General features: G+C 43.5%; 2 protein-coding genes and 1 long non-coding RNA gene across 5 annotated transcripts; all 3 read left to right on the top strand.

The window, feature by feature from the left end:
• Nucleotides 1-3094: 3094 nt before the first annotated feature.
• LOC106493983 (uncharacterized) lies at nucleotides 3095-4214 on the top strand. The gene is made up of 3 exons (XR_001294224.2): nucleotides 3095-3283; nucleotides 3369-3479; nucleotides 4001-4214. It is a non-coding gene; the product is annotated as an uncharacterized lncRNA (long non-coding RNA).
• A 2556-nt stretch (nucleotides 4215-6770) lies between these two features.
• On the top strand, nucleotides 6771-14229 carry LOC106494079 (lysozyme g-like). 2 transcript variants are annotated; one of them, XR_001294256.2, is made up of 5 exons: nucleotides 6771-7264; nucleotides 8085-8174; nucleotides 9974-10170; nucleotides 10445-10795; nucleotides 12006-12020. XR_001294256.2 is itself a non-coding variant. In XM_013954260.2 (5 exons), exons 1-5 carry the CDS (start codon nucleotides 6877-6879, stop codon nucleotides 12134-12136), a joined length of 945 nt encoding a protein of 314 aa, XP_013809714.2. In that variant the 5' UTR covers nucleotides 6771-6876; the 3' UTR covers nucleotides 12137-14229. The 2 variants fall into 2 exon arrangements, 1 of the variants encoding a protein (XP_013809714.2); XM_013954260.2 differs by having other exon boundaries at nucleotides 10445-10583; nucleotides 12006-14229.
• Nucleotides 14230-21455: 7226 nt separating this feature from the next.
• Nucleotides 21456-26643, top strand: LOC106493967 (lysozyme g). Of its 2 annotated transcripts, none has more exons than XM_013954087.2 (6): nucleotides 21456-21483; nucleotides 23560-23634; nucleotides 24051-24152; nucleotides 24440-24636; nucleotides 24767-24905; nucleotides 25926-26643. In XM_013954087.2, exons 2-6 carry the CDS (start codon nucleotides 23592-23594, stop codon nucleotides 26057-26059), a joined length of 615 nt encoding a protein of 204 aa, XP_013809541.1. In that variant the 5' UTR covers nucleotides 21456-21483; nucleotides 23560-23591; the 3' UTR covers nucleotides 26060-26643. The 2 variants fall into 2 exon arrangements, with proteins under 2 accessions (XP_013809541.1, XP_067145807.1); XM_067289706.1 differs by lacking the exon at nucleotides 21456-21483 and adding an exon at nucleotides 22757-22790.
• Nucleotides 26644-26673: the final 30 nt, after the last annotated feature.

Below are 26673 nucleotides of genomic sequence, written 5' to 3'. Positions count from 1 at the left end.
TGAGGTGGCTGGAATAAGCCACCATGGATCCAGGAGTCGTGTGGCTGTGTCTGGCACAGCATTGAATCTGTATTAATATACTTTGCCTTTTTAAGCATAACCTGTTCAGACATGTTTTGTGTGGTGGTATGGTTCCCACATGTGACTGTTCATATATGTTTGTTTATGTATGTTTCATATATGTTTTAACTTATCTGCTTCACAAACTCTATAATTTTCAGTAAACATTGGCTTTTCCTAAGATGACATCATATAAAAATCAGGTGACTGTAAAAACAAAACAAAAAAAAAATTCCTTTCCTGTTCTTCTTCCTCCATGCTAATTATTTCTTTTGTTAGTGTGCTGCCCTAGAAAAGAGTTTGAAACTGTTTCCTGCTTGCTTTCCAAAATGTTGACACTCTTCAGTGCTTTGTATCGTGAGTTCCAAGTGCACAGAAAAGCTCTTAATAGTTATCTTGATTAATGGGTACAGTTAATAATTAATCATTAATAGATGTTATTTCAACATCCCTGTGAGTCATAAATGTACTATCCTCATTTTATATGTTGGAAACTAAAACATGATTAGCTCTACCAAAGGACCTAGGAACATCAAGAATTAGATGCTCCAGTATCTAATTTCAGTTACCAGTCTCCTCCTGAAATACAGAATTTGGGATTAGGCACATCAGCTCCCTGTCCAGTGCGCAATGCCCAGGATAGAATTCAAGACATCTAAAAGGCTGGTGAGAGCTGCCAAAGTGAGCTACTGCAAAATGTTTTGCCCAAGTGTGGCCTTTCTACCCCCAGTTTTGAAGCTTGGTACAGCAGTGTGAGGCTTGTGGGACTAGAAAAAGGAGCAAGAGAAAACATGACTTTGTAGCTACTGGAAGTAGGAGATGGTGAGGTTCTTGTCCCTGTTCCCAGTGCTTTGTGTATTTCCCATGCTTAGTATAGGATATTACATTAATATTTTCCTACCTAACATAAAATACCAGAGCAGGCTCAGGAACTTGGAGCTGACCCAGCTGTGCCCCCATGATGCTGAATAACCTAACTGCTCGGTTACAGGACCCTTCTCTTGCCTTTCTCCCCGCTTTCTCTCTGATTCTGGCATTCTCTGCTGCACACTAACACAACCTCAGGCTGAAGAATGAACACACGTGCACCCTGTCTTGATGAGGAATGTAAGGACTTTACCAGAGAAGGAGCTGAGTGTAGGTTTCCACTGTCAAGAAGGCATCCTCTAAGATGGATCTTGCTTCTGCCATGGCTGTAAACAAGCAGGTGTCACAGCCACTTTTTGTAAGTATATGCATGAGTGTGGGCTGGAAACTCCCACTTGTCCAGAGATTTTGGCATTGGGACACTGAGTCCAGATGCCAGATTTGGGGAGGTGTGGATAAAGCTGCTCTAGCTGGGCCACTCTAGACTCACACAGGAGCAGAAAACTAAGTGCACCTCATCTGAGTACTTGGAATAGAGTTTGGGGGCAGGACAGTCCGTAGGTCCTGCTTTAGGGTCTCCTGGATTGAACTCTAAATGCCTTGCTTTAGGTGACAGATCTGTGTTTAAACTGGGATAGGAGCTGAGATCTCGCAAGATCCAGTCCAGTGACCTCTTTGCTAGAACATCTTTCCTATAATAAAATCCACAGACTTGCTTTGGAGAACAAAAGAGAAAAAATACTTCTTTTTCCCTCCCAGACACTTTCAGTCTTAGCTTTCTTATGTGATGGCCACAGAGGGGTACTCTGTGCAGAATGGGGTGTTGTTTTAATGCCCACCTGCTCTCCTTCAGAAAGGCAAGACAAGGCAAGAGGTTGGGGCTCTCAGCACCTGTTCAGTGAACAGTGAGCACAGTGAAAACTGGGAGACTCACTTCTCACACATTTGAAGTTCAGCTCACTTCACCACTGCTATGGTTACTTAGAGTTATGCTAGATGTAGAAAAGAAAATCTATGCAAATGTAATTATTAAGCTGGCCATCCCAACGTTGGGAAAGGCAAATCTAGAGGGTTTGGGATGAAAGGTTTGGGGATAAACCAACCCATGAGGGAAGCTACAGATGCACCTTTAACTAGCCAGTCTGTGATAGGCATCCAACATGCGTCAGGTGTCACGGGCGGTTTCCCTATAAAGCAGTTATTATATAAAATCTGTGAATAGCTAGTGTTACCTATAATTACATCCTGGACAAAAGGAACAACCTCAGAAATACATCTGTGTGGTGATGTTATGAAACCAGAGTTGAAACTCGCAGAAGGGATGGTAATTAGCATGGGTATTGTTCCAGGTAATTTGCAACAGCATTTTCACCACCCAATGAAATGTGATGATACATCTCTCAACCTGAAGGAGAATAACATGAGCAATACATAAGGTGTTTCAAAATGATGTTCCATTTCGATCACATCTTAATGAAAAGGAATGAAAAAAAAAGCTCTGGTAGACCACTTGGCATGTGAAAACAAAATAAAATGACAAACCACGAGCAGAAAAGAGCTGCTGGTAACCTCCCTAAGCTTTAGAGCTCAGGTGCACTCCTTTCTAGCTTACATAGTCATTTATCTCATGTAAACAGATGTAAACTGCTATTTTTTCTGTAGGGTAGCATTTTATGACCACTCTGTACTCACTTCAGCTCAGTATAAGTAACGACATCCGTGGAAGACCATGGGGAACCTGTGTGTGTAAGCTAGAGCTTATTGCCAGGATCCAACTATGAATCCCAGGAAGCTTTCCTGCTTCTTAAGCTTAATAAGATGCAGATACCGTTTGATAAGTGAACTCCTCCTCTCTCCTTGACCTTCAGTCCCCCTGCTCTTGCTCATACACTGTGCTGACCAAAATCCATCAGAAGGAGAATACAGTACCGGCATCTTTTGTATTTAAAAATGACACAACCAAATGGGCTTAAAATTGTACTTTTAAAAAAATGACAACATCTGTGTTCTTTCTCTTTAATACTTAAGGGTCATATTTCCATGGCTTTCATGCCCTCTCTCTCCCTATTACCACCATGAGGGCTAGAAACTTGCTGTCCTTCTGAATGAGTCTCATATGATTAAAGAATCCCAAAACTTGTGCTTCAAAATCAAAGAGCAAGAATAATAAAGAAAAAAGAGGCACAATAATGTTATGAGACAAGGCAATACTGTTCAGAGACATCAGTCCAGTGCATTCCTGGGTATCCCTTTATGAAGTCCCAGCCGTTTATAAAGATCCACTTTATACATAAACACAAAGATGACTTCTAATTCATCCATTCTTCAACCCATCAAAAGCAACATCATATCACAGGTGTGTATCCTTTCTATTGGGTTAGGGGCTGTGTAAGAGGTAGACCTTATCTGACACTTAACATCATCTTCCAAATTAAATCTAGCATAACAATGAAAAATGCCGCTGACTAATGACAGATGCAGCCCACTCTCAGAGTGGTTCGCCAGGGTTTGATGGCTCCTAGATCTATAGTCCTCCGCAGAAGTTCTTTGAGGTAGAAATCATGTTTTCTAACATCTTGCAGGTCCCTTTTACATGGTGGTGTCCTTAGACAAGCCCACTAGCTCAGAGCCCTGCCTCCTTCCGTGTATGTGGGCATGACCTCATTTCCAGAGTGGCCACCTGCTTTCTGCATTCCTGCCAAGAGAAGGCAGTCAGCACATTTTGTGAGGATAAAGAGTTTTTTATCAAGAGAAGGTTCCACTCTTAACGCTGTTGAAAAAAAAAAAAAAAACTATCTTATCCAGCCTTACTACTGGAAACTGTGAGAATATAAGGCAACTGCCCCAGGGATGTAGAAGCATCCAGCAGTACAGATAAAAATAATTGTACTTCAGAATACAACATCCACAATGCAATGAGTAAATAAAGAGCAATGCAATGCACGGTGGGCATTAAGAATTCATATGACAGTACTGTGAAACATAGAAAAATCTATAATTATGTGGGTAAGAAGTGAGAGAGAAAATCCATAGCAAAGAAAAGCAATATTTAAATTTAAAATTTTATCTTAAGGAATATCAACAAGTGACCAAGCCATTAGGAAAGAAATATGACCGAAGGTCAGAGGCTACCTTGCAAGCAAGCTTCCAAGTCATCAGCGTGAACGCAGGTTCAGTGACAGAGGAACACTGTTTCATTATCACTAATATACTGTTTTTATAAGAGGTAGCTGGATGCTATTAAAACTAAATTATTTTCATCTATTTGAGAGAAAATATCTGTTGCTTTTGTTGCGCTCAAGCTGTAGTTCTGTCCTTTTCCCAGCTCTTTTCTGGCCTTTCTCTCCTCCAGCTAATTTTTTGGGTTGCTACTTCATTTTAGAAAGTTTAAAGCTAAGCTGTGCACATAATGTCTTTATTTTCTACCTGTTATCTTCTAAGGTGCCACATTACTACCTTATAGTATGTCGTATGTTACCTTTTACTATTTAACAAACTAAGCCCTAGTAAAAGAATTAAGATTCAGTGATAGTCTAGTCTGAGACATCATAATGAGGTATCAGGTTTGTACATGAAGAACGAATGCCTAGCCTTACTGTAGTCTGTGGGAAGATTTCTATTGATTTCCATGTTTCACCCAAATAAATGATTTTTACATTTATGTCTCACTTTAACCTATATCCTAACCCTCATTAAACAACAGGGCTAGATTTTCCAGTGAAGCTTCACTGCTTCATACTAATTCATAATGTAAGTCCATGCTACTTGTGTTGACAGTTTTATTGATTTTAAGAAGGTCATCTCCGGGACTTTAAAGACTAATAATCATCACCTGTTTTTTAACCCAGAAATTAGTATCTGGCCAAAACAGTGCTTCCCACCCAGCAGGTCTCAAAGTCTCCCCAAGGAGAGCAAAGGGAATAAATGGATTTGTGATGTATTAAATAATGAAATCTACTCAAAGAAAATCTTTCTTTCCCAGCCTCCACACATGCTAGGCAGAGTCTGGGGAAGAGAAAAATGTGGGGAAGGGGACAGGCTTAGAGGGTATTGGCCTCCCAGATGGTGACTCAAATGTTTTTAGTGACTTACATGTGTGAAAAGTGTCTCTGCCACACGGTGCAAATCTCACAGATACTCTCTGGGCCCACACAGGCTTCAGCTGCCGAGATGTCAGTGCCCTTCCTCCTCATTTTAGCGTAGCATCCAGCCTCCCCAAATATGAAAGTCAAACCTGGTCTCTGCTCTCAAAGTATTCTTATCACCCTCTTGAACTTGGCTTGCCATAAGCAATGATGTAGAGACATGTTTTTCTTTAATTCTCATTTTTGGAATTCATACGAAAGCATGATATTCAAAAGCTTGCCAATCTGAAATCATTGAGGAAAAGAGACAAAAACTCTTCCAGAAATGAGCTCAGACTGATCTGAGATGTGAAGCAAGGAGAGCACTAGACAAGGATCTGATTTTTGCCTGGCCTCTGCCGCTGGCTCACTGCAATCCTTTTTGCTAGTCATTTATTGTGCACCAATTTACTCATTGGTAGAGGAAAAACAATATTTATTTCCTTTCACAGAGCTGTTCTGAGTTGTACTAAACACTGCTTATGTAAATCTTTGGATGAAAGGAACCATAAGAATTCAAAGCTCTTATTATATATTATTTATTATACTTTGAAATAAGTGTCATCACACTAGGAGGGGATTAACATTCCAAAGCCCAGAGGGTGGGTACCCTTTCATATATATAAAACTCATCATGCACCCTGCTCACACAAAGGCTGACTGAATACAGGTGAGTCTGAATTCACTCACAGAATATTCATTTAGAGGCAGAATCCTTAATTTTGCTTTGGTTTAGCATTTGTTAATTTTGTGATTGTCATGCTGTTTTTACTTAAAGCTAAAGTCTGCGATGATTTTTATGACAGGAGGAAAAAAAAGGCTGATAACTTAAAAAAGTTTATAATATGGCAATTTTCTGTGTGTGGAAACAGCTACAAACTGTAGCTTTCAATGGGGCCTCAGATGGATTTGCTGTTAAATTAATAGGTATTGGGTCAAGCCATATTGATCCAGTCTTGCAGATACTCATTATTAGTGTCAGAGCTCAAACTGAGCTGCTCTATGCACCCACCTCAGGCAGTGAGCATTTGTTGGGTTGAATAAAATCTCTGAGGACAGGGGAATCTTTCCAGTAACATCAACGAACTACTTGTGTTTGAACGTCCCCGAAGCTTGGTTTACAGTGGAAATGCCTATTAGACTAGAGAAAAGGTCAGGTGTTATTAAAATCAATAAGGCATTTCCAAGTGATAATAACATTGCATGATGGCTTGCCAGCCTCATGACATGTTTTGTATTTGTACTCCTACTGGGGAAAAAACATTTTTAAGCCAAAAAAATAATGCTTAGTGTAAATGCACTCACAAGCAAGTTAGGTGCAATTGATGTTTTTTTCCAGCTGATAGCTATTATCTGATGATATTTTGGAATTTTATTAATAAGCATAACTGATGCATTTATTACTAGAGTGATTATCTGTCATTATCAAACACAGGAATTAATGCAGAAGTGTAAAGAATTAAGAGCAGTATCGCTCGATTCTTGAAAGTATGTTTTTCCAAAAGCCTAGAAAACAAGCGTTGCCTTTTGAACAGGAAAACAAAGGATCTCTGTGCTCTGCAGTACACCAGACTTCAAACTCCTGCATATTTAAATATGTCACTGGGCTGTACTGTGCTTTCTTATTGTAAAGACATGCGAAAGGTGTTCAAGAAGCGCCGTGTGGGTGAGGGATATGAAATGACGGGGGCTAAAAAATCCCTCCCGGCCCGGCTGCCAACAGGGAACTCCTCGCTTTCTCGAGCCACATGGGCTCGGCGCTTCCCCCTTGATGCCGAGGCAGAGGGGCAAGCAAGACTGAGGAGCTATTTGGCCACAGGAGGGGATGGCATCACCCAAAATAAAGGCAGATGGGGGTTTCTTCACTTGCTTCTCCTCCCAGCACCCTTATTTGAAGCCATCTGCTGCTGGGAGAGCCCAGGGCAGCATGTCCTGGGGCCGGGGGCCACAGGGAGGGGATGTCGCCTGCTTCGCTCAATGCCATTGCTGCCCGGTGCTTCGGGGCGCCAGCTCCTTCTGGCATGCAAACATTGCTATGGTACCGTTGGAAACCTCATTGATTTCTTCATGTTTTCTCCACTGGTTCTTCATGTTGCATCACGGATTTCTTCATGTTTTGCCAACGGATGTGTTTTCAGCTTTCCTGGGGCTCCTGAGGAAAATCGTTGCCATGGGCCCTATGCTGCTCCTGCTCGGCCTTGCCGTCCTTATCGGTGAGCTGGGGCCTCAGTTGAGTTGGGTTTGGTGCCGAGAGCATCCCCGTGAGTTGTTCACGGAGGGACCATGGGGAGGAGGAGTATGGTGAGGTCCCCTTTCTGTAAAACCACAGGTGGTTAAATGTCCTCAGTTTTCACAGGAGGTTGCTTGCCTCCCACCCACATCCTTCAAACCAACAAATGTGCAGAATGGGCCCAGGACCAAGCTGGAGTGACAGGCGTATCTCTTCCTGATTTTCCCAGCTAACCTTATCTGATCCCTCCACCTACTTAGAAATCATCTCGCAGATGTCATTGGCTGTTTGATGGAGTCTATTAATTCCTCAGTTATTGAGGAAACAGCGTAATTTGCCCAGGCCAAGCAAACACTCACCTGAATAAATTCCTCACCGAGTTACAGTGGGACATAGGAGATGTTCCCAGCCGGGGTGGCTCAGTACCGTCAGCCATCATCCAAGGGGGGCCCCAGGTGTCGGGCGGCATTGACTGGAAAGAGTCCTCTGAAATAAATGCAGAGGCTGTGGGTCCCTTCCCTCAAACCAACCTAACAGGGCAGATCCCCATCTGTGCAAGTCATCATTAGATTCACTCCCTTCAACCTATTAAATTAGAAAAGAACAAATTTCTGTTCTTTAGATCTCATTGATAATGTTCCTGACGGAGAGCAGTGACAATAATATAAACATGGTGAACACAGGGTTATTTGGCCTTTTGGTCCAGATGCAACCTTCATGCTTAACTTTTATTCACTTGCAGCAGATTGTACAATATTGCTTTGAGATCTTATGTTTTCAAACACCTCTGTTTAATTTTTCAGCTCCATCTGCGAGCTACAGTTGCTATGGCGATATAAGTACTCTTCAAGCCCCTGTGATTTCCTGTACACCCATAAGAGCCCCTGACTGTGGTAGGTATAATTCATTGCTTGATTTGCCATATTTCAGCATACAAATCTATTTGTAGACGACAAAGGGATACTTCGCCTTCCGTTGTTGCCAAGTTAAAGGTGGTACAGCTAGTTAATTAACCAAAAAAGGAACAAAGTGAACCAAAATAAAGCGGCTGACGCTGCTAATCCTTCAGGTCTGGGGGAAGTGGGAGGACCCACTTATGGTCTGACAGTCAGGATCATCAGCTTATAAGCAAGGCGAAGACCCTTTTCAGTCGAAACAGCTTCTTTGTCAGTCAGGGTTTTAGTATCAACATCTTCACAAAACCCCAGGGCCTCTCAGCTTCAGGGTAAGTAAGTCACCCAGAATCAGGTCCTGAATGCTGGCATGTTTGGCTATGACCAGCCAAAGACACATTTCATAGGCGCTAATCAAAGTAGGAAGGTCCTAGGCTAGGAGCAGGTCCTACTGCTGAGTGACCCGTTTTTTGTAGCTCCTTCCCATTTTCTGGTGTGTTGTGGGGATGCTAAGTTCTGCAGCCAAAAATTTTTTTCAACTTCTCCCTTTTTGGGAAAAATAGAATGTGTGGCAGAAATAAAAAGAAGTAGAGCGCTATACTGTGGAGTGCAGAAAGCAAGCTGTCCTTTGCCATGCGTACAACCCTGACTTAGCTGAAAGCCAGTGGCTGCAGGCAAGGTGGCAGCCAGAGCAGACAACCTTCTTTACAGTCACTTCACATGGTTTCTGCTCAGGAGACTTTCACGCTGGATTTTCTTTCCGTTTCTTTTCCACCATCTGAATACAGTATGAGATCACCAGTTACTCAGCAGAGGCCCTTATGGAGCAGATAGCAGGAAACAGCCATAGCTGGGAGCGAGGTGCTCGCCCCTCAGAATCCACAAGGGTCGAGCAGTCCCATGTAGCCGGAGAGCTGGGGGCAACGGCGGGAGGGATCCCAGCCTGGTGCTAGCGCTGATCCCAAAGAAGTGGGCATGAGGAGGAGGATGCCCATTATCCTGCCCAAATTAGGCAGACAAAATACACTGCCTATTCTCCCTTTACAGTACCAGTCATATGCAGTATCCTATGCCTATTTTCTGCCTTGCGTTATTGCTTTGTGTCACTAAACAGCAGACTGCTTTAGGTTTCTCCTTCAGGGTGAGCTGAACATCTCTTTAGATCTCACTGACTGTACTGCCCAGACATCCAGGGACAATAACTGAGGGATTCAACACATATCTCATATGTAGGCACCTCCCCAGCAGACACCTGAGTGTGGTGTCCAAGGATGAATCTGAATCCACTCGCTTGTTTTCAAGCTGTTACAAAAGTGGTTAAAAAACTCTCTATATACAGACTGACAACTTAACTGTTGTTAACAGTTAACTTAACTGTTGTAACTGTTAACTTAACTAATAACTTGCTGGTTATTAGTGATGCCTCTCATTTTTCAAATACAATTTGAAATTTTACTTTTCCAAATCCAAAACAACGTTTCCAGCAGTGCAGCAGCAAAATAGGACTATGAATGCACAGTCCCACCTCTTCAGACAGCGGTAGCTGGTGGGTGACCAAAGCTGCCCTGTTCACCTTGTCACCAATTCAGAGATAAATGCACGGTTTTGGCACTGCAGCTCAACAATTATGGTTGGAAGTCAGTGGGCTGTGTCTGCTCCTCAAACATCAGGCTGTGCCTGACACTGCGTAGCTGCAGTTTTTTTCAAAACTAGAATTACACCTTTGATATACCGGTTCAACTGGAAAGTGAAGGTTTCGAAAGTGAAGGTATGTAAGTTTGCTTTTTCCTATGCTACAGGAATGGATGCAGTAAAGAAGACTGCTGAGGTAGACATTGTACGTCTGAGGAAATATGAGGTCCCTATTAAGAGAGTAGCCAGAAATCTGTGCTTAGACCCAGCACTCATCGCTGCCATCATCTCACAAGAGAGCCGCGTTGGCCTTCTCTTAAACAACGGTTGGGACCAGGGAAGACGCAAGTTTGGCTTGATGCAGGTACAGCAGAAAGAGAAGGAAAATTAAAAATCATGGCTACCAAAACAGTAATGTACTATATATTTCAGGGCTTTACCTTAGCAAATGTCTGTCTGATATCTAAGACACCACTTACATGCATTCCCTTGCAAGAGTACATCAAAGTTTTGGCTTAAGTGTTATCCTGAATAAGGTCACTTACTTGAATCATAGTCTAGGAGTTTGAAAAAGTGGGGGAAGCTGTAGTGGTGTTTGTGTTTGGATGAAAACTGATTTTCTTATTTGACTTTCCTAGATTGATAGACAGCATGATAGCCTTTATGGAACCTGGGATAGTGAAGAACACATAAATCAATGTTCAAATATCCTAGTTGTTGCAATTAATGAAGTTCGGGCAAGACATCCCACCTGGACCTGGGAACAGCAGCTGAGAGGTACAATATCCACTATGTATTAGAAAGGGACACTCTCAAGAATAGGTGCAGAAACAAAGAGGAAAGTTGCATTAGCTGCACCATCAAGACGTTAATAGCTGGGATTCTTAAATCAGAAAAAATTAATAGCCCTCTTTTATTTTTTTTCCCTGTCAGTACTTTGGTTTGTGATTCACATTTCAGTGTGCACACTGAGGAATTTTCATACCGATGTAGGTTCAGTTTTATTTCCTGCATGCTGTTCTGTTAGTGTTTTTCTTTTTTCCCAAATTGTGTGTACTTTTTAAATATCATAAGAAGGTTTCTAATAACATTTAATTAACATAAGGTGATGACTTGTTGTTTATATTACAATGCGGCAGAGGCCTCTGTGTGATGGGAGCCTTCTGCATTTGTTGTTGTCATTTTTAAAGGAAAACTGCATTGGTCTGGCAGATTTTACAGAATCTCTTACAAAAAAACAGAGTTTTCTAGTTTAAAAGAAACAACCCCGAAACAGCAGACCAACAACCAGACCATATATAGGCACAGCCTCCCAGGTAAAAGCACTGTCCACAGGGCTCTCATGTTTCTATCTGCATTCAGAAACTATATGGGGACATAAGCTACAAGACAGCTTTCCTGCAATAGGAACCAGTGGGAAATGAGCCCAGCCTGGGAGCTGAATATACTGCCATGACATAGAGACCTGGCCTGAAGGGAAGGGCAGAGCGCTGTGCCTTATAGCTGGGCACATCTCCACCCATTTCAGGCCTGGGAGGAAGGCTGGATAGAGCCTTAGCAGGTTTCCACTTGAATTCAGCAACAAAAGTCCATGGAATGCCCCTAAAATGGAGTGACTGGGCCACAGCTGATGAATGGCCTGAGTCAGGGCCTCTTTAAAGTAAAAGCATGCCGTTGTGCTCAATGGACATGGACAGGTTTCAAGTTACCCTCTCGTCTCTTTGACCTACAAGGGAAATGGTTATTAAGTGCATAAATGAGGTAAAACCAGACACACAAACCACCAGGAAAGATAGGAATTAAGGCACTGCAATAACACAGGATTGTCATGGCAGGCTACTAAATTGTGTCAAGAAGACTTGGGATCCACATTTGCTTGTAATCTGTATTATCTACATTTTATTGGTTCATGCAGTGTTATTTCTTGCTATCCTACCCTTGCTCTGCCACTGCATTTTCTGGGCCCAGCATGTCATTCCCATCCACATTTGGAGATAATCATAGGTTCCTTCACAATAGAAATAAGGATTTTGCAAATTAAGACACTTTTCAGCAATTAAGACAAAATTAGCAATTTACCAAGCAGTTGTATAGGTTCAATGAGATGCATTGCTCTTTCAGCTAGGAATTTCTATGTTTAAACCTATATTATTTATTTATAAGCCAAAAATAATAATAACTTCTTTCCATTTCTTCCAGGGGGAATCTGCGCCTATCGTTCAAAGATTGGCAATGTCCAGGTCTACGATGAAGACCCATGCCATAGAGACAACTACTATGTTGATAATGTTATTAGGCGAGCCCAGTACTTTAAGAGACATGGGTTCTAGCTCACAAATTAACCCCATCACAGAGCCTCTTTACAGATGGACTGGTCTTCTCACAACTTGGGGAGAGACAGGAACATCTGAGGGAAATTAATGTTTCGTAGACTAACCCGATAGCGATTGTAGTATCAAAACCAATTCCTCCAGGGTTTCCTGGTAAGAATGTGCTGGCAGCATTAGTAAAGGACTTGCTCCAGCAGTCCAGCAACCCCCTGTCCTCAGCTGTCCCCACTTGCCTGGCAGAGGGAGCAGGCCATTGCCAAGGGGCAAGCTCAGCAGTACCTGCCAGAGGGTACCAGGGACTGTCAAGAACTAGAAGTCATGAGCTCAGGGCCTTTAAAAGGAAGATGGGAACAGGCTGGTCATGTTTAAACGTTGGATTAGGAAGGAATCATTCACCTCCTCCCATTCAGAACTGAATTTGGGGCTGATCGTGTATCCCCCGGATGTAGATGTACAAGCAGTGCTGCCTTTGTATCAGCTGTACTGTTCCCATCTCCATCCCCATCCTTCCCTCTACCCATCCAAAAGGTAGGAAAAAGCCCCCGGAGTGAAAGCCTTCTTTCCTCTTGATTAAGCTGGCTACTTGGCAGTGAAGAGACTTCTCTTTGAGTCTTTGATCTTTGAACATTTCTGCATTATTTGATTATTCCTGTGGCCAGCCTCACAAGGAAAACACAAAATACACTTGTTTTAGTCTCCTTAGCCCTGGAGCCCACAGCAGTGGCATGGTTAGTAAACTCTACAAAGTAAAAAACAGCCTTACACAGGGGAAATCCTCTATATTGGAAACACTGCAAGTGCCGTAGGAGGCATGCAGCACACTTTTCTGTTAGAGACCAATTCTCCAAGCAGGAACTGGCTGCGTATGTACCCACCACAGGAGCCGTATTACACTGATGATAGTGTTGGTGTAAACCTCACAACCTCTCCTGCTTTAGCTTTGGCACATTTACACTGTGAACCATCAAGTTTAAAACAGGCACGTACTTCAGCACCTGTCCCTCTGTCAGGAATCCCAATTTTTAATTAGGAAGTGAATTGGATTTGGGTTTATAAACTTTGTTTGGATAAGTGTTTTTCAATGTGGATGGATCTGAGTGCAAATTTAGGTTTACTGAGAATCCAAATAAAGAGAAATGTTGTATTCCAATGTAGCAAATGACTCATCTTTGCAATTTCAACAAAGCCAGTGGGTAGCAACATGCAACTTCAGTAAATAACCCAATTCTATGCTCTTGAAATGAGTCTAGAACTCAACCTGAAAATACATAGGGAAAAAGTCCCTAGGAGGGGGCAGGGGTTGTAAAGAGCTGGGCTCAGAGACAGAGTGTGAGGGGGCAGGTGCCCAGGCTCCAGCCTCAAAGCAATGCTGAGGACAACGGGAAGAAGGAAGTTCACCTTAGCCTTTCAGCCACCGTTTCAGAGGCCCAAGCGTGGTGTTCTGCTGTTTGTCACTGATGCTAATGCCCAGCAGCACGGGGTTAGTGTGACCCATGGCACATGAGTGTGGGCTGCCTGCAAGGGTCACCACAGCTAGTGTGAAAGCTGATTTGAAGTAAGCTTTTGCAAGCAGAACAATTTTAACTCTGTGATCCTTGGTTTCCTATGGCCTCACCTGTCACTCTTCTGCTTATCCTTCATGGCAAGGACTGTGCATAATTAAAGCATTTGCAGGCAAAATCAGTTTATCATCTCTGGAGACCAGATGGAGCTATAAGACCTCTCTAACATTGCTGATTTTTTTTTAAGGCTACAGAAAACAATTCAGTGTTGAACAACCAGAGGTATTAAATAACCATTATTAGTCTTAGTCTTAGTCATTAGTCTTTAGTGAATTCTGCACTATACTGAGAAGATAATTTTAGTAAAATCACCACTTTGTAATAAGAATTTTGAAATACATCACTTGGTTTGATTGTCTCTATTTGAAATAGCTAATGTAAAATTCATAGGTTGAAGTCTTTGCTTCATTATGTTACGTAAACCTCTCACTTTATTTTACTTCCTATAACTCCTTAACTATAAATGTACTGAATAAAACCAGCTCAGTTCAGCCATAATTGTTAGACTGAAGGAGCTGAATGAAATGGAAAGAGAGTTGATGTAGCTAATTTTGATTTCAGTGTGGTTATATGATACTTTACCATCTTTGACCTAATTGCCCTCTAATAATTTAAGTTTCATTTTTTGCTTGTTTTTGGATGCTACGCACATTTTTGGCAGATCAATATGAACTTCAAATGCAAGGGGGGACTCTCATTTCTGCCTACTTACACAAAGTGATCTTTTTGAGTTTGGAGGTTGAACAGAGTGGAGCTGGCTTTGGTTTCATGCATGTTTCCCGTTTGCTGCCAGCAAGCACCCTGTCACTCGTGCGTGTTGCCGTCCCTGGGGATCTGCGAGTTCCTCAGAAGCCCAATTTTGCCATAATGTCATAGCGGGTCACCTGCGAAGCTGCTGCTTCTCATTATGGCAACAACTGAGGGCTTGTAGAGCTGCCTGCTGGTTAGGGCACCATTGCCATGGAGAAAATTTTGTTTAGTCCATTTAAAAGAAGTCCTGAATACTGCAATTCCATGTTTTGCAGCAAATATTGTCTTATGGCATTGCTTATCAGGCATCAGAACCTTGTACTGAGTACACAAAATGTGGGTGGAAAAAGAAGTGAAAATTGATTGTTTGGTAAGGGGGCAGGAAGGAGCAAACAACTAAGGAAAGTTTAACTGCTGCAAGGTTTGAGCAAACCTTCCTTGGCAAATATTCAGACTGGTTTTCCCCTCCAATCTTTTCCTCATCACTCTCATCTGCTGTGCTCGAAGCTGTTTGTCCCACCGATAAAGGCAGGGCTGCTGCGGTGGCACTTGTGCTCCCCTCCTTTACCTATTGCCTATTATGAAAATGCATTGGGCACAAGTGGCAGGGCTGCAGGGGCTGCAGGGGTGCCCTGTGCAAGGGGAGGCCGTGGACGCCCCATGCCGGTCACGGCCGGGTCCAGCCAGTTCCGCAATCGGTGGAGAAGGCTCCGCGCCCCAAAATCCACGCCAGGGCAGGGACACCCCCAAGGGGCCGCGGCCATGGGGGACCCGCATGGGGCAGGGACACCCCCAAGGGGCCGCGGCCGTGGGGGACCCGCATGGGGCAGGGACACCCCAAGGGGCCGCGGCCGTGGGGGACCCGCATGGGGCAGGGACACCCTGAGGGGCTGCAGTCCTGCCAAGAGACGTCGTCGGGGCTGACCCCAGCTGCCTGGGCCCCCCGCCGCAGCCCCTCAGGGCAGCCACACGGCCTACGGCCAAGTCCAGGTTGGGGGGGGAAGAAAGATCCAGAAGATTCCGGAGCAGCCGCCCAGGAGCACACGGGGGGCCCAGGGGAGGAAACGGCCGCTTGGCCGGCACCCAGGGGACGGGAAGGCCAGGAGAAGCTGTCAGCAGGGAAAAGTCACCCCAGCACCACGCAAGCCATGTTGCGCAGGGTGAGCGGCCAAGGCGGCCGCTGCAGCGGGGCTGTCTCCGGCCTCGGGGGAGGCCGCCAGCACCACTCCACCGAGCGGCCTCATATGTGAAAGGCCTTAAGAGCGGTACGAGAAGCACCGCCTGGAGCGGTTATAGCAGCGTTTTGTGGTCAGACTGGCGAGACGTCTTGAGGGGAACCCACAGGTCTGCCCCACACCCGCTTTCTCCAAAACGCCCGCTCGCGAGGCCAATGAGCAACGTGAACTGCTGAACCGTGGGCGACGCCGCGCCGAGAGGGAAACGCCAGCACTTTGGCCGAAGCTTAGACGTTTTGAGGAGCGGTTAGGAATCAGTGGGCTGAAATTAAGCAAACACAGGTGCAAAACCACTGCCGCGTGCGAAGGAGCTCAAGCCATGGGCATACGGAGGGGAGGGGAGGAGCGGCCGGCAGCCGCCCTGCCAGCAGCGCCGGGGGAGGCTCGGGGGAAACCGAATGATTTGTCAGGGGAGGGGGGACGGAGGAAAAAAAATAAAAAAGGAAAATCCCATTTTGCAATTTATCTTTATCATAGCACTGCATATGAAGCACCTGGGGTGACTCTCTCCGCTGCTGGCCCTGGTGAGGCACAGTGATGGCATCTGGGTGTGTTGCACCAGTGAAGATGCACACAGGAGGATTGCAACTCAAACAAGAAGTACAGCCTCTAATAAACATGGAATTAGATTTGCTTCCCCCTCCCCCCCCCCCCCAGGAGAGAGAAGAACAACATAGCTGTGATTTCCTAATATAAGGGTAGGGCAAGCACTGAGTTTGGCTACTTCAGCGAAGGTTTGTGCTGAATACTTTGAAAAACTTTGAGGGTAGTGAAGCAATGCGACATTCACTGAAGCTTTTAAAGAACAAGTGAGGTTAATATTTAACAGTAGCTGTATTTCATACTGCCGCAGAGCAGGGCAATGAAACAGATGTTTTCTTAAGGACCTTTCCAGGCAGGCTTTTCTGAATCAGAATTTGCTGCAAGCAGATAGAAATGACAACAAATTTGAGACAAGGAAGCAAAATCTTATCTGTTTGGATTCTATGCTTTGTTTTTAAAGCAAATTGGGAAGTATATTTAAATGAATTTTGTCACAAATGTAGGGAAGCATGGATTCATTAAGAGAACATGGAGAAAAGGCAAACCTTATCATAGATGCTTCTTATTATACATAGTGAATGTGAGGTGGAAAGTTTTCTTTCTCATACCCTTGTTAAGCTGCAGGCAGTACGGGCTGATCCCTGCATGGCATAGCCACTGATCTGTCTGAAGTAGAGGACTGCACGGACTGACTTTTGTAGACCCTAGGCAGAGGGAGCAGTTAAACAACCCGTTTCACTGGTAACTGAAACAGTAGGAACCCAGAGCCAAAAGCAGGTCCCACACATGGGATTCCTCTGGCGACTGACTCTAAATGCTGAAGTTAGATCAGTTTTAGCCACATGTCCATGTCTTTCTCTATCAGAGAGACAGAAAACAAAGGGAAATGCTGCCACAGCAATGCAATGCTGCATATCTGCGTTTGTTTTGCTATGTTACTTATTGAAAAAGTGAGCTGGGATTTCCTGGCCAAGAAACTGCTCCCAGAACTGTGTTTCTTTTGCGGTTAGGGCAGCAGGGCTTCATGCACACTCAGGTCTGCACCCCAACATACTAGGCCCATCTTACGGATTTTTCTTCCTGACAAAAAACAACCTCATGTTTTATCCAGGTCAGACACTGATCGTCTATCAAATTGGGCATGTCATATGAGCATAAGAAAGGCTCTGTGGGTCAGACCAGTGGTCTGTCACCCCAGAACTCTGCCTCCAGCAGCTTCAGTAGGAGATGCTACTTGGGGAGGGCACAAGAGCCTGGCTGCTTTCTGCAGTCATTTTTTCTTGTACACCCCCAGCATCCACAACTGTTGCAACAGGGATGGTAGGAGTCATGTCCACCCTTTGTATGGAGCTGTTGTAAATGAATCTGTCCAGTCACTTTGGGAACATGCTAGTAGTTTTGGCCTCCACTGCTTCCTAGTGGGGTGGAGTCTGGGATTTCCATCCACAGGATTGTCTTTTCACATAATATTTTTATGGCATTACACCTTCATCCTTCACATACAGCATCACTCCTCCACCTGTACATGCTACTCTATCATTCCTACAAAGCTGGCAGGCTAGCGGTGCTGTATCCCATTGATTATCCAACCTCTACCAAGTCCCTGAGATGCCCATTATATCAGGATTGTCATTTGATGCCAGGCATTATGGTTCTCCCATCCCATTTTTAAGTGTTTAGCATTGGTCTAGAAGCACCAATTTTGCCTTTCCTTCACTGCTCAACATTGCATGTGCCCATCATTTGTCACAGTATTCTGTCTAATTTGTTTTTACTATTTATTGTGATTGTGCTGTTTATTTCCCTCCTGCTTTTTCAAAGCCCCATTGGATGTGAAAAAAACAACTATCTACATGCCTAATAATTGAACCTCCTGCTATCTCCACCTGCTTCTTCCTCTCCCCTCTGCTGCAGGAGTATGGTCAGCACAAGAGGACACTGATACCAACTGGAGCTGGTCTCATCTGAGAGGTGGGATCCCTCCTTACAGCACTCCCCTGCGTCAGCTAGGGGCTCCCCGCTTGCCTCTGGGGCCCTGGTGCAGCCCCAGAACATGGGAGCTGCCCCCAATGCAGGAGCTCCCAGCACCCAGTGCCTCCCAGCCAGGAAGGCTGGCAGATATATTGCACTCTGTACTGTAGACTGAGTAACCCTCATCCTCCTCACACACAGCTTAAATGAGCTTAATTGGGTTGGGTTTGGGGTTGGGAAGCTTATATCAGTCTAGTTTCTCCTTTGAAGGCATAACTAAGATCACTCGTTTCGTCCCTGGCCATTATTAAGCTAATTAGTGGTAGACGAGAAATGCTCAAGAGCACAAAAAACCCACACAGCAAGGAACAAGCTGACCCAAGGCTCCCTGTGCCTTCACTCCTGCAAACTGCCCTGTCTGCAGCCCTGTCTTCCAAAAATACTTCATATCAAAGAATTGGAAACTTTTCTTGTTAAAAGGCAGGCTCTACTAAACAACTCTACTAAATGCAATCTCATATTAACACCAGATTAACATTTTTAATTATAGAAGACATGCTATATTATGCATGTGTAGCTCCACAAGAATCTGACTGATAGAATGCAAAAGATTAACAAACAACTGGAAAATCATTATAGGATCAGAGGTAGCCAGCACCGATTTTTGCAAAGGAAAATAATTTCTCCTAAATCTCTTAGAATTCCATTAACATTTTAGTAAAATTGCAGATTAGGAAAACTGGCTGTTGCTAGTATCTCCTGTTCTCCCACAGCCAGCATAAACTCAACTCTAACAGTGTATGAACACAGTCATATGCTTGTGCCCGATCTGGATCAAATTCTGTGTCAGATGGTCTGATAGTACATATATCCACGTTAATGATCCCAGAAATACACTGCATCAAATCAGGAATGGAATTTGGATCCTTTAGAGATGTGTCAACAACAGTCTCAAATCAAGGGACTGTTCTGTTCAAAAACTCCAGCAATAAATTAGGACACAGAGGAATAGAAGAATAATATAGAAAAAAATCTAATATTTTAATGCAACACTATCTTCTGGAGTAGGACATGTGCAGAACTGGTTATGACAGATCTTGAAGGATGTTCTACATCCAAAGGAAGTTCAGTAAAGGTCACTGGGTCTGCTCAAGCACATAGGGCAATATGCTCTGAAAAGAGCTTGAGAAGATGAGCACTGCTCAATTTAGAAAACTGGATAGAGCGCTGAGCATTATGAAAGTGTGGTTCATATTTTTCTGTGTTCCTTGTCACATACCAAAAGAACATTCACCAAATGGAAAGGCAAGTATCAAAGCAAAAAAAAAAAAAGGATATATTCTTGCATCAGTGTGTAATTAGACTGTAAAATTCATTGAACTGGAAAGATTTCAGATCAAGGAATTCACAAAATTCAGGAATGGTTTGGGTATGTGCACAGTTACAGAAATTAGGAATATAGAGAGCTGTCATAATGATAAAAATCCTGGCAGTAATTTTTTTATACCTCTTTATTAGAATTGGAGTCAATCTCTAACAGGACACATCTGTATGTTTGGGGCAGCAAGAGGCATATAGGGGAACAGATCACCCCAGAGATATTTACCCTGAAGCATTTCATCGCCAGAGGCTTCTGTTTCTGGCTTCTGCCAGACCCAGGAGAGAAAAGTAGTTAGGCACAAACTGAGCCAGTAAAGAAGTGCCAGAAATAGTCTGACTTCAGGGTAAACCACGATCGTGTTTCCCATACTACTGCAGTGCTAGATTAAGAGCTGCCTACTAATAGTCCATGAATATAGTTTATTGACTGGATTGTTGTGATACTTGCTATATATACTGTAGGTTGGTGTTGTGCATTTATCAGCTGAGTTATTTCTATAACAAGATTGACAGATTGCACTCTAAGGAAGCTGAAGAACTGGCTGGACTGTTCCAGTCTACCCTTACCAAAGGGTAATGGCCAACGGAGCCACGGAGCTTATAGAGAAGATGGAGTTACACTCTTCTTGGAGGTGCACAGCAAGAAGATGAGAGGCAACAGTCACATGTTACAACAAGGGAAATTTGGATTTGATAAAAGAAAAGGAATTTTTCACAGGAAAAAGTGAGTGGTTAAGCACTGTAACAGGCTGCACAGAGAGGATGAGGAATCTCCATCCTTGGAGATGCTCAGAACATGACAGAACCAGGCCATGAGCAACCTGATCTAGCTTTGAAGTTGGCCCTGCTTTGAGCAGGAGGTTAGACTAAAGACCTCCAGAGGTCCTTTCCAACTTAAGTCATTCTGTAATTCTGTGATTCTGTGAACATGCAGTCACAGGGGAGAATGGAAGATGTAAATGTACTCTTCACAGCAAACCCAGTGAGAGACGATGGAGGAGCTATTCACATGTATGCTGCAGCTTGCCCCATGGAGGAGTCCCCCACACTGGCTCTGGGCAGGGAAGCAGGACCACTGCCATGATTTAAATGTCGGTTTTCAAGGAAGAGAGAGTCAGTGAAAACGGAGGGAAGCCAACGCCCCCAGAGTTTATGGACCTGGACTAAAGCAGCAGATCTAGCATATGAATTGGCATTTTGGTATCCGTAGCCCTTTTCCTCAGTAAAGCCGAGCTTTGTTCTTAGAGTTAAATAAGCAATATTTTAAGAAGGCTTTTTTGGGTCACTGCATTCTCCTGACTACAGACTACCAAAGAGAATAAATTCAAGTAGCAAAACAGATCAGACTGACTGGGTAAGCGCTGTCGACACACAGGTACCATGGTCCCATTGCAGGAGTATGAGAACCGCAGGAGAGGTGAAATCATGAGGCCTGAAGGAGAGTCTTCAGAGAGAAGATGCAGAAGTTCAGCTAATCCTGTAACCACAGCAACCAATTAATATCTGACTCAGTATATTTGCCCTGTTCCTTCCAACTGAAAAAGGGCGGAAACGCCTGATGCTCTATTCATTAGCAGCTTCCCCTTCCTTGAGCTTTCCAAGAGATATGTAAAAATAACAACCTTCTTGAGCAAATATGCCAGAGCCACTAGGCACTTCTCTGTCTAGTTACTGTTTAAAGTGATAAAGGCAAATCTGGTGAATCAACATGTGAATCTTCCAGTCGCTACTAACTTGTGCAGTAACTCCATATCATGAAAATGTTGCCAGACGTGAGGTGACATCCGGTGTATACATATCATCAAAGGAGATGGGGCCTATGAAGAAACATATCAGCAGAATAAAGTTGGAGCCTTTCTGTCTGTGAACAGACCTGACAACAGCTGGAATCAGCCCCATGGCAAAGGTAGGCCACGGGGCTCTGGCCCATAAAGTCCGCATACACTTTGCTTTCAGCCTCCTATACACTCTTTGGGGCACAGCTGCAACCTCCAGAGACAAAAACCAGAATCTCCCATTCACAGCAGGCAATACTTTACCCTGCAATATTTTTGGTGTTGTTGTGAGATTGGCCCCCACAGTTGTCTGACTGGCTGTAGCATGACAACTTTGACCACCACACTTCAGGCTGGCTCCACATATCTGGACCCTGCTGCATCCTTTTTCTTCCTCCTCATGTTGTGTCTCCCCAAAGCCGGTTCTGGGCAGGAGGTGGGACAGGAGAAAAGGGAGGGCACTGGGCAAAAGTTTCAGAGACTACTTGAAATGGCAGGGAATGGGAGGAAAGCATTTGGAAATGCTGTGGCTGGGAAATGGAGGGAGGGAGAGGTCTCTCTGGCACAGGCAAAAAGCCTTCTCTGCAAAAGCAAGGAACTGCGTGACCCTCTGATTCAAGCAACCATAGCCAAATAACCTCTTATGAATGTTACGCTGAGGTCCTCAGCACTGGAGGAGTGCTGACTCTTTATGGCAAGTGCAGGTTCAGTGATCAGAAACACCTGCCTAATTTTGATCACTGCACTTGCAAATAGGTATATGCCAGGAACCTCTCCACCTCACAGCAGAGAGAGGAGTGGAGGCAAATGGTTGCCTGAATCATTTTGGAGATGAGTTGAGCTCGTTAAATGGTATTACGGAAAACAAAACAACAGACCAGTGGAGCAACAGAGCACACTGTCATAGGGGGCACCCCTCTAGCCAGGAGGAGATGGTCTGGAGCATAGGAGAGAGCTAGCCCCGTGCAGTGCAGCTGCAAGCCTGTCCATGCCACACAGCCTATAGCTAAGGGTCAGGCACAGCCCTCTTTTGTTCAGCAGACACAGCCCAGGTTGCCAGGACAAGACCGGGAGAAACACCTGCAGGAAAGCTGGATTCCTTATCTTTAGTTTAGCCATTATCATGGTTCCTTTCAGGAACAGATTGTGAAACATAAGAAAAATGTGGGTACAGAGACACCCAGAGAAAAACAGCAAGTTTTTTGGTTTTGAAATCTGGGAAATGCCACTTCTGAGAACATACTTGTTGCCATGCCAATGTCTGTAATGGCACAGGCTCTGTTTACATTAGAAAACTTACTGTTAAGCCTCACAAAACCACAGCCCAGTACATTTCATCACACTGTCAGATTAACACAAAAAGGGAGGTATTTCGTCATATATATTAAACTTCTCAAAGCCTCAGTCCTGTGGCAGAGGCTGCACTGAAGGCAAGAAGGTAAGATACCATTCAGGGCAAGGGCTCTTCTCATTCTCCTCAGCAATACCATCTCCTTGGTGGCCCAGGGGCAACAGGCTTGCTCCATGAGATTTCTGCTTGAATAAGGATGCCAAGATTTGTCCCATAGTCCTGGATTCAGCTCACCTAAATTTACCTGGCTTTCATGCATTCATGAGCATTTTTACCTAGGCTCCTTTAACAGCCAGAGAGGAGAAATAGCTGCTACCAGGGCACAATTCATCCTAAAGTAGATATTCATGATAATTTAGACAAAGTGCTTCCTGAAAGTGCCTATTTCTCTCTATTGAGTATAAAAAAAGTCTCAGAGGATTCAGGCAAAGCTGTCTGCATGCAGAAAACACGGTTTGTATATAGAATACGGGCACAGAATAGGTGTTCATAGTGAGAGTGCTCAGCAAAGAGCACTGAAGGTTATTAATTTTAATTTTCCTGAATTAAATATTGAATTTGAAGGAAGTTACCAAGACATCCTATAGGAAGCAGGTTCTAAATATCAGCAAAACTTAATTGTCATAACTGTCTTGTGAATAGTTGTGGTCTGTTTTGTGTTAGAAGAGGGAGATCCACCATTAGGATATTAGTGATGACTGCTTGTAAAAACAGACGTGGAGTCATTTATATCCCACTTTGCATATCCAGCAAAGAGAAATAGCCCATCATTTCAGGCACAGTTTCTTTGTGTTTGTTCAGCATGCAGTGAGATATATTCATTTCTTTGTGTTTGCCGATGCTGATTGATTTTCAGATTGTTTTGCGTGCTTGGGAAGAACCGTTCCCATGCATCTGATGCTTGTGCTGCTGGGCCTCGCTGCCCTCCTGGGTAAGTCTGGCATCTCCCCCTGCTTCACTAAGCCTCTAAGCCAAAGCAGCTTCCCCGGACTGGGAAGTGGAAGAGATGAACACATCTCCTCACCTTCCTGCTCCAAAGTCTAGCCCTGTATGCTGAAGGAGAGGTTGGTTCAACACCAAACTGGTTGTCATTAAATTGTATCTGACAAGAGAGTCCTCAGCTCCTCCTGCGAGTCCTTGCTGGGGTGGGCGCAGACTGGGTCTCGCATCCTGGCACTCATGAGGAAGGACAGAGGTGGCCCCTTGGGGCTCCCATGCCTGTGCCCCACAGCCTGTCCTCCCCACCCACAGCTACAGCAGAGTGCACCTGGGCTGTAGCCTTCTCTGGGCTTTACTTGCACTCATAAAAGCTTTTAACTGCTAAATCTTTCTGCTTAACTTTCTCAGGTACATCTCAGGGCCAGACTGACTGCTACGGTAATGTAAACAGAATTGACACCACTGGGGCTTCATGTAAAACTGCGAAACCAGAGAACTTAAACTACTGCGGTGAGTATCGCTCTTCTGTCTCATGGCTCCATTTCACAGTGAGCACAGTAATCCAAAGTGCTTTTACATTTTCAAAATGCTGAACACACACTGCTGGCTGATCCTTCATAATATCCCTATAGGCTATCATTTAGTTCCTTTAGAAGTGAAGCAAATAAAATTTTGATGTAATTCTGTCTATATTAGAATAATTACACTAGGGCTGATTTTGACTTAGAGAGGTGACAGACAATTCTGAGTCTTGAAAATTATTAAGAAAACATCTTTATTTTTTATTTTAATTACAGGAGTTGCAGCTTCAAGAAAGATTGCTGAACGGGACCTACAAAGTATGAATAGATATAAAACTCTCATTAAGAAAGTGGGCCAAAAACTGTGTGTCGATCCAGCTGTGATTGCTGGCATTATCTCTCGAGAATCTCATGTTGGCAAAGCACTGAAGAATGGCTGGGGTGACAATGGAAATGGATTTGGTTTAATGCAGGTATTTGCTGATACTCCAATAAAACCTGATAAACAAAAATCATATATCATAGCAAATATCATATCATAGCAAACTTCCTAAATACATCATCCATTACGCAGGGAAATGACATTTTGCTTGACATTTCTAGGTTGACAGAAGATCACATAAACCTGTGGGAGAATGGAATGGAGAAAGACATCTTATACAGGGCACAGAAATACTTATCTCAATGATAAAGAAAATACAGAAAAAGTTCCCACGCTGGACAAAGGAACAACAGCTGAAAGGTAGTGTACAGACTATAGATTTTGCCCAGGAGAAAAGAAAAACTTTAGGATAAGAACATACTGAATTATTTTCTGTGTTCCTTAATAACTACATTTCTGATAGACTCTCGCTTAGCTTTTCACCAGTGGTGATGTTTGTCCCCTTTTTTATTTCACAGGCAAAAAACCAAGCTTTATCTATTCTGTGTTGTTTCTGCCTTTCCTTAATCTGAATTTTCAACACTGTGCAGCAAATATATATACACCTGAAATCTACTTCATATTATAGCTGAACTTTCCTTATCTGACCATGAGAAAACTACAACCATTCAAGTCAATAAATAGTTCTGTAGTTTACTTGAATGGAGCCAGCAGTTCCCTCCATATGGCACAGGAGACAGAGACGAGGTGTTTGCAAAATGAACATGCTTCCAGAGAATTGCAAAACTCTGCTGTGCAATGTCAAAAATCTGCCTGCTTCTTAGCAGGTTGCACCTTGCAGCCAGCGTCACCCCACTGGACTGCTGGGGATGCTAAAGTGAGCTTGATTTGCAGCCAGCTCAGAAATCTCTACCTTTCAACACAGCATATGGGGTACCATATACAGGAGCAGATATAAGACAAAGCACATGCAATGTACGATTATGTTTCAACTCTCTTTTAAGAGCAGTAATTTTAAAGGATCAATAAAAAGTTACAAGGATGTTGGATCTTATTTTATATTATGAATAAGCCTGGTGCAAATGAAGGGGTTGTGCTGGGCCAGGTAAATGGTGCAAGTTCATCAAGCTGCTAACATATGTGAACAAAACCCCAGTACCATTCTGACGTTTTGGTGGATTCAGGAATAAATGTAAGCTGTTTGCAGAGTCCCAGTTAACTCAGGGAGGCTCTGATAATGGCACCTATTCCCCTCCCCCTTCAAAAGTCCTGGTAAGTGAAAGCTTTCAAAACAAGTAAAAGCAGGACACATCAGGCTGCAATTTTCACTGTTTTTTTTTTTTTTTAGTCTGTATGACTCCTTTTGATGTTTCATTTCAGGTGGGATTTCTGCCTACAATGCTGGTTCTGGGAATGTCCGAAGCTATGAAAGAATGGATATTGGCACTACCCATGATGACTATGCCAACGATGTGGTTGCACGAGCCCAGTATTATAAGCAACATGGATACTAGACTTGGGAATCTTCTTTACAGAATAACTTCCTTACCATTACTTGCATGACACCCATGAGGGAGACAAAACACAAGGGAAGAAGATGTATCCTGCAAATCCATATTGATGCAAATTTACAGGAATGATTTACTTGAATAAGAACTTGAAGACTAAAGCCTGAAATTTTTAAAACAATATTCAGTAAAACACTGGTCATGTAGTTCCTTTAAAAACAATATGTTTTCGATTTTACAAAAAGAATATTACCAGAATGTTAATAATATTTTGTGCTATCTCTCTGTTTCTCTGAGTTATGAGGACTGTCTTGTTGTGCTATTGATAATTTGCTGCCTTCCAAATCTTAAAACACATTTATGTCAAAATCTGTCATTCTCTTAAGAAATCAAAATGAGAAAAATAGTGCTTTGGGGACTAGCTTAATGATTTGTTTTTCAAAACTGCTGAGTATTTACACTATATTATTGGGTAGTCATTTTTTCTGAATTTTAATTTTTCATATAAATGCATAGAATAGAGATGGATGTTTTCAGTCAGACAGAAATAAGCAAACAGAATTTGAATAAAAGTGTTCTTAGCAAATGAAGCAGGACTCCAATGTACTCATATTTTCATG

The sequence above is a fragment of the Apteryx mantelli genome, chromosome 1 (assembly GCF_036417845.1).
Source record: "Apteryx mantelli isolate bAptMan1 chromosome 1, bAptMan1.hap1, whole genome shotgun sequence".
NCBI lineage: Eukaryota > Metazoa > Chordata > Aves > Apterygiformes > Apterygidae > Apteryx > Apteryx mantelli.
Note: the sequence above shows the minus strand (reverse complement) of the source record. Positions and strands in the feature narration are given on the sequence as shown.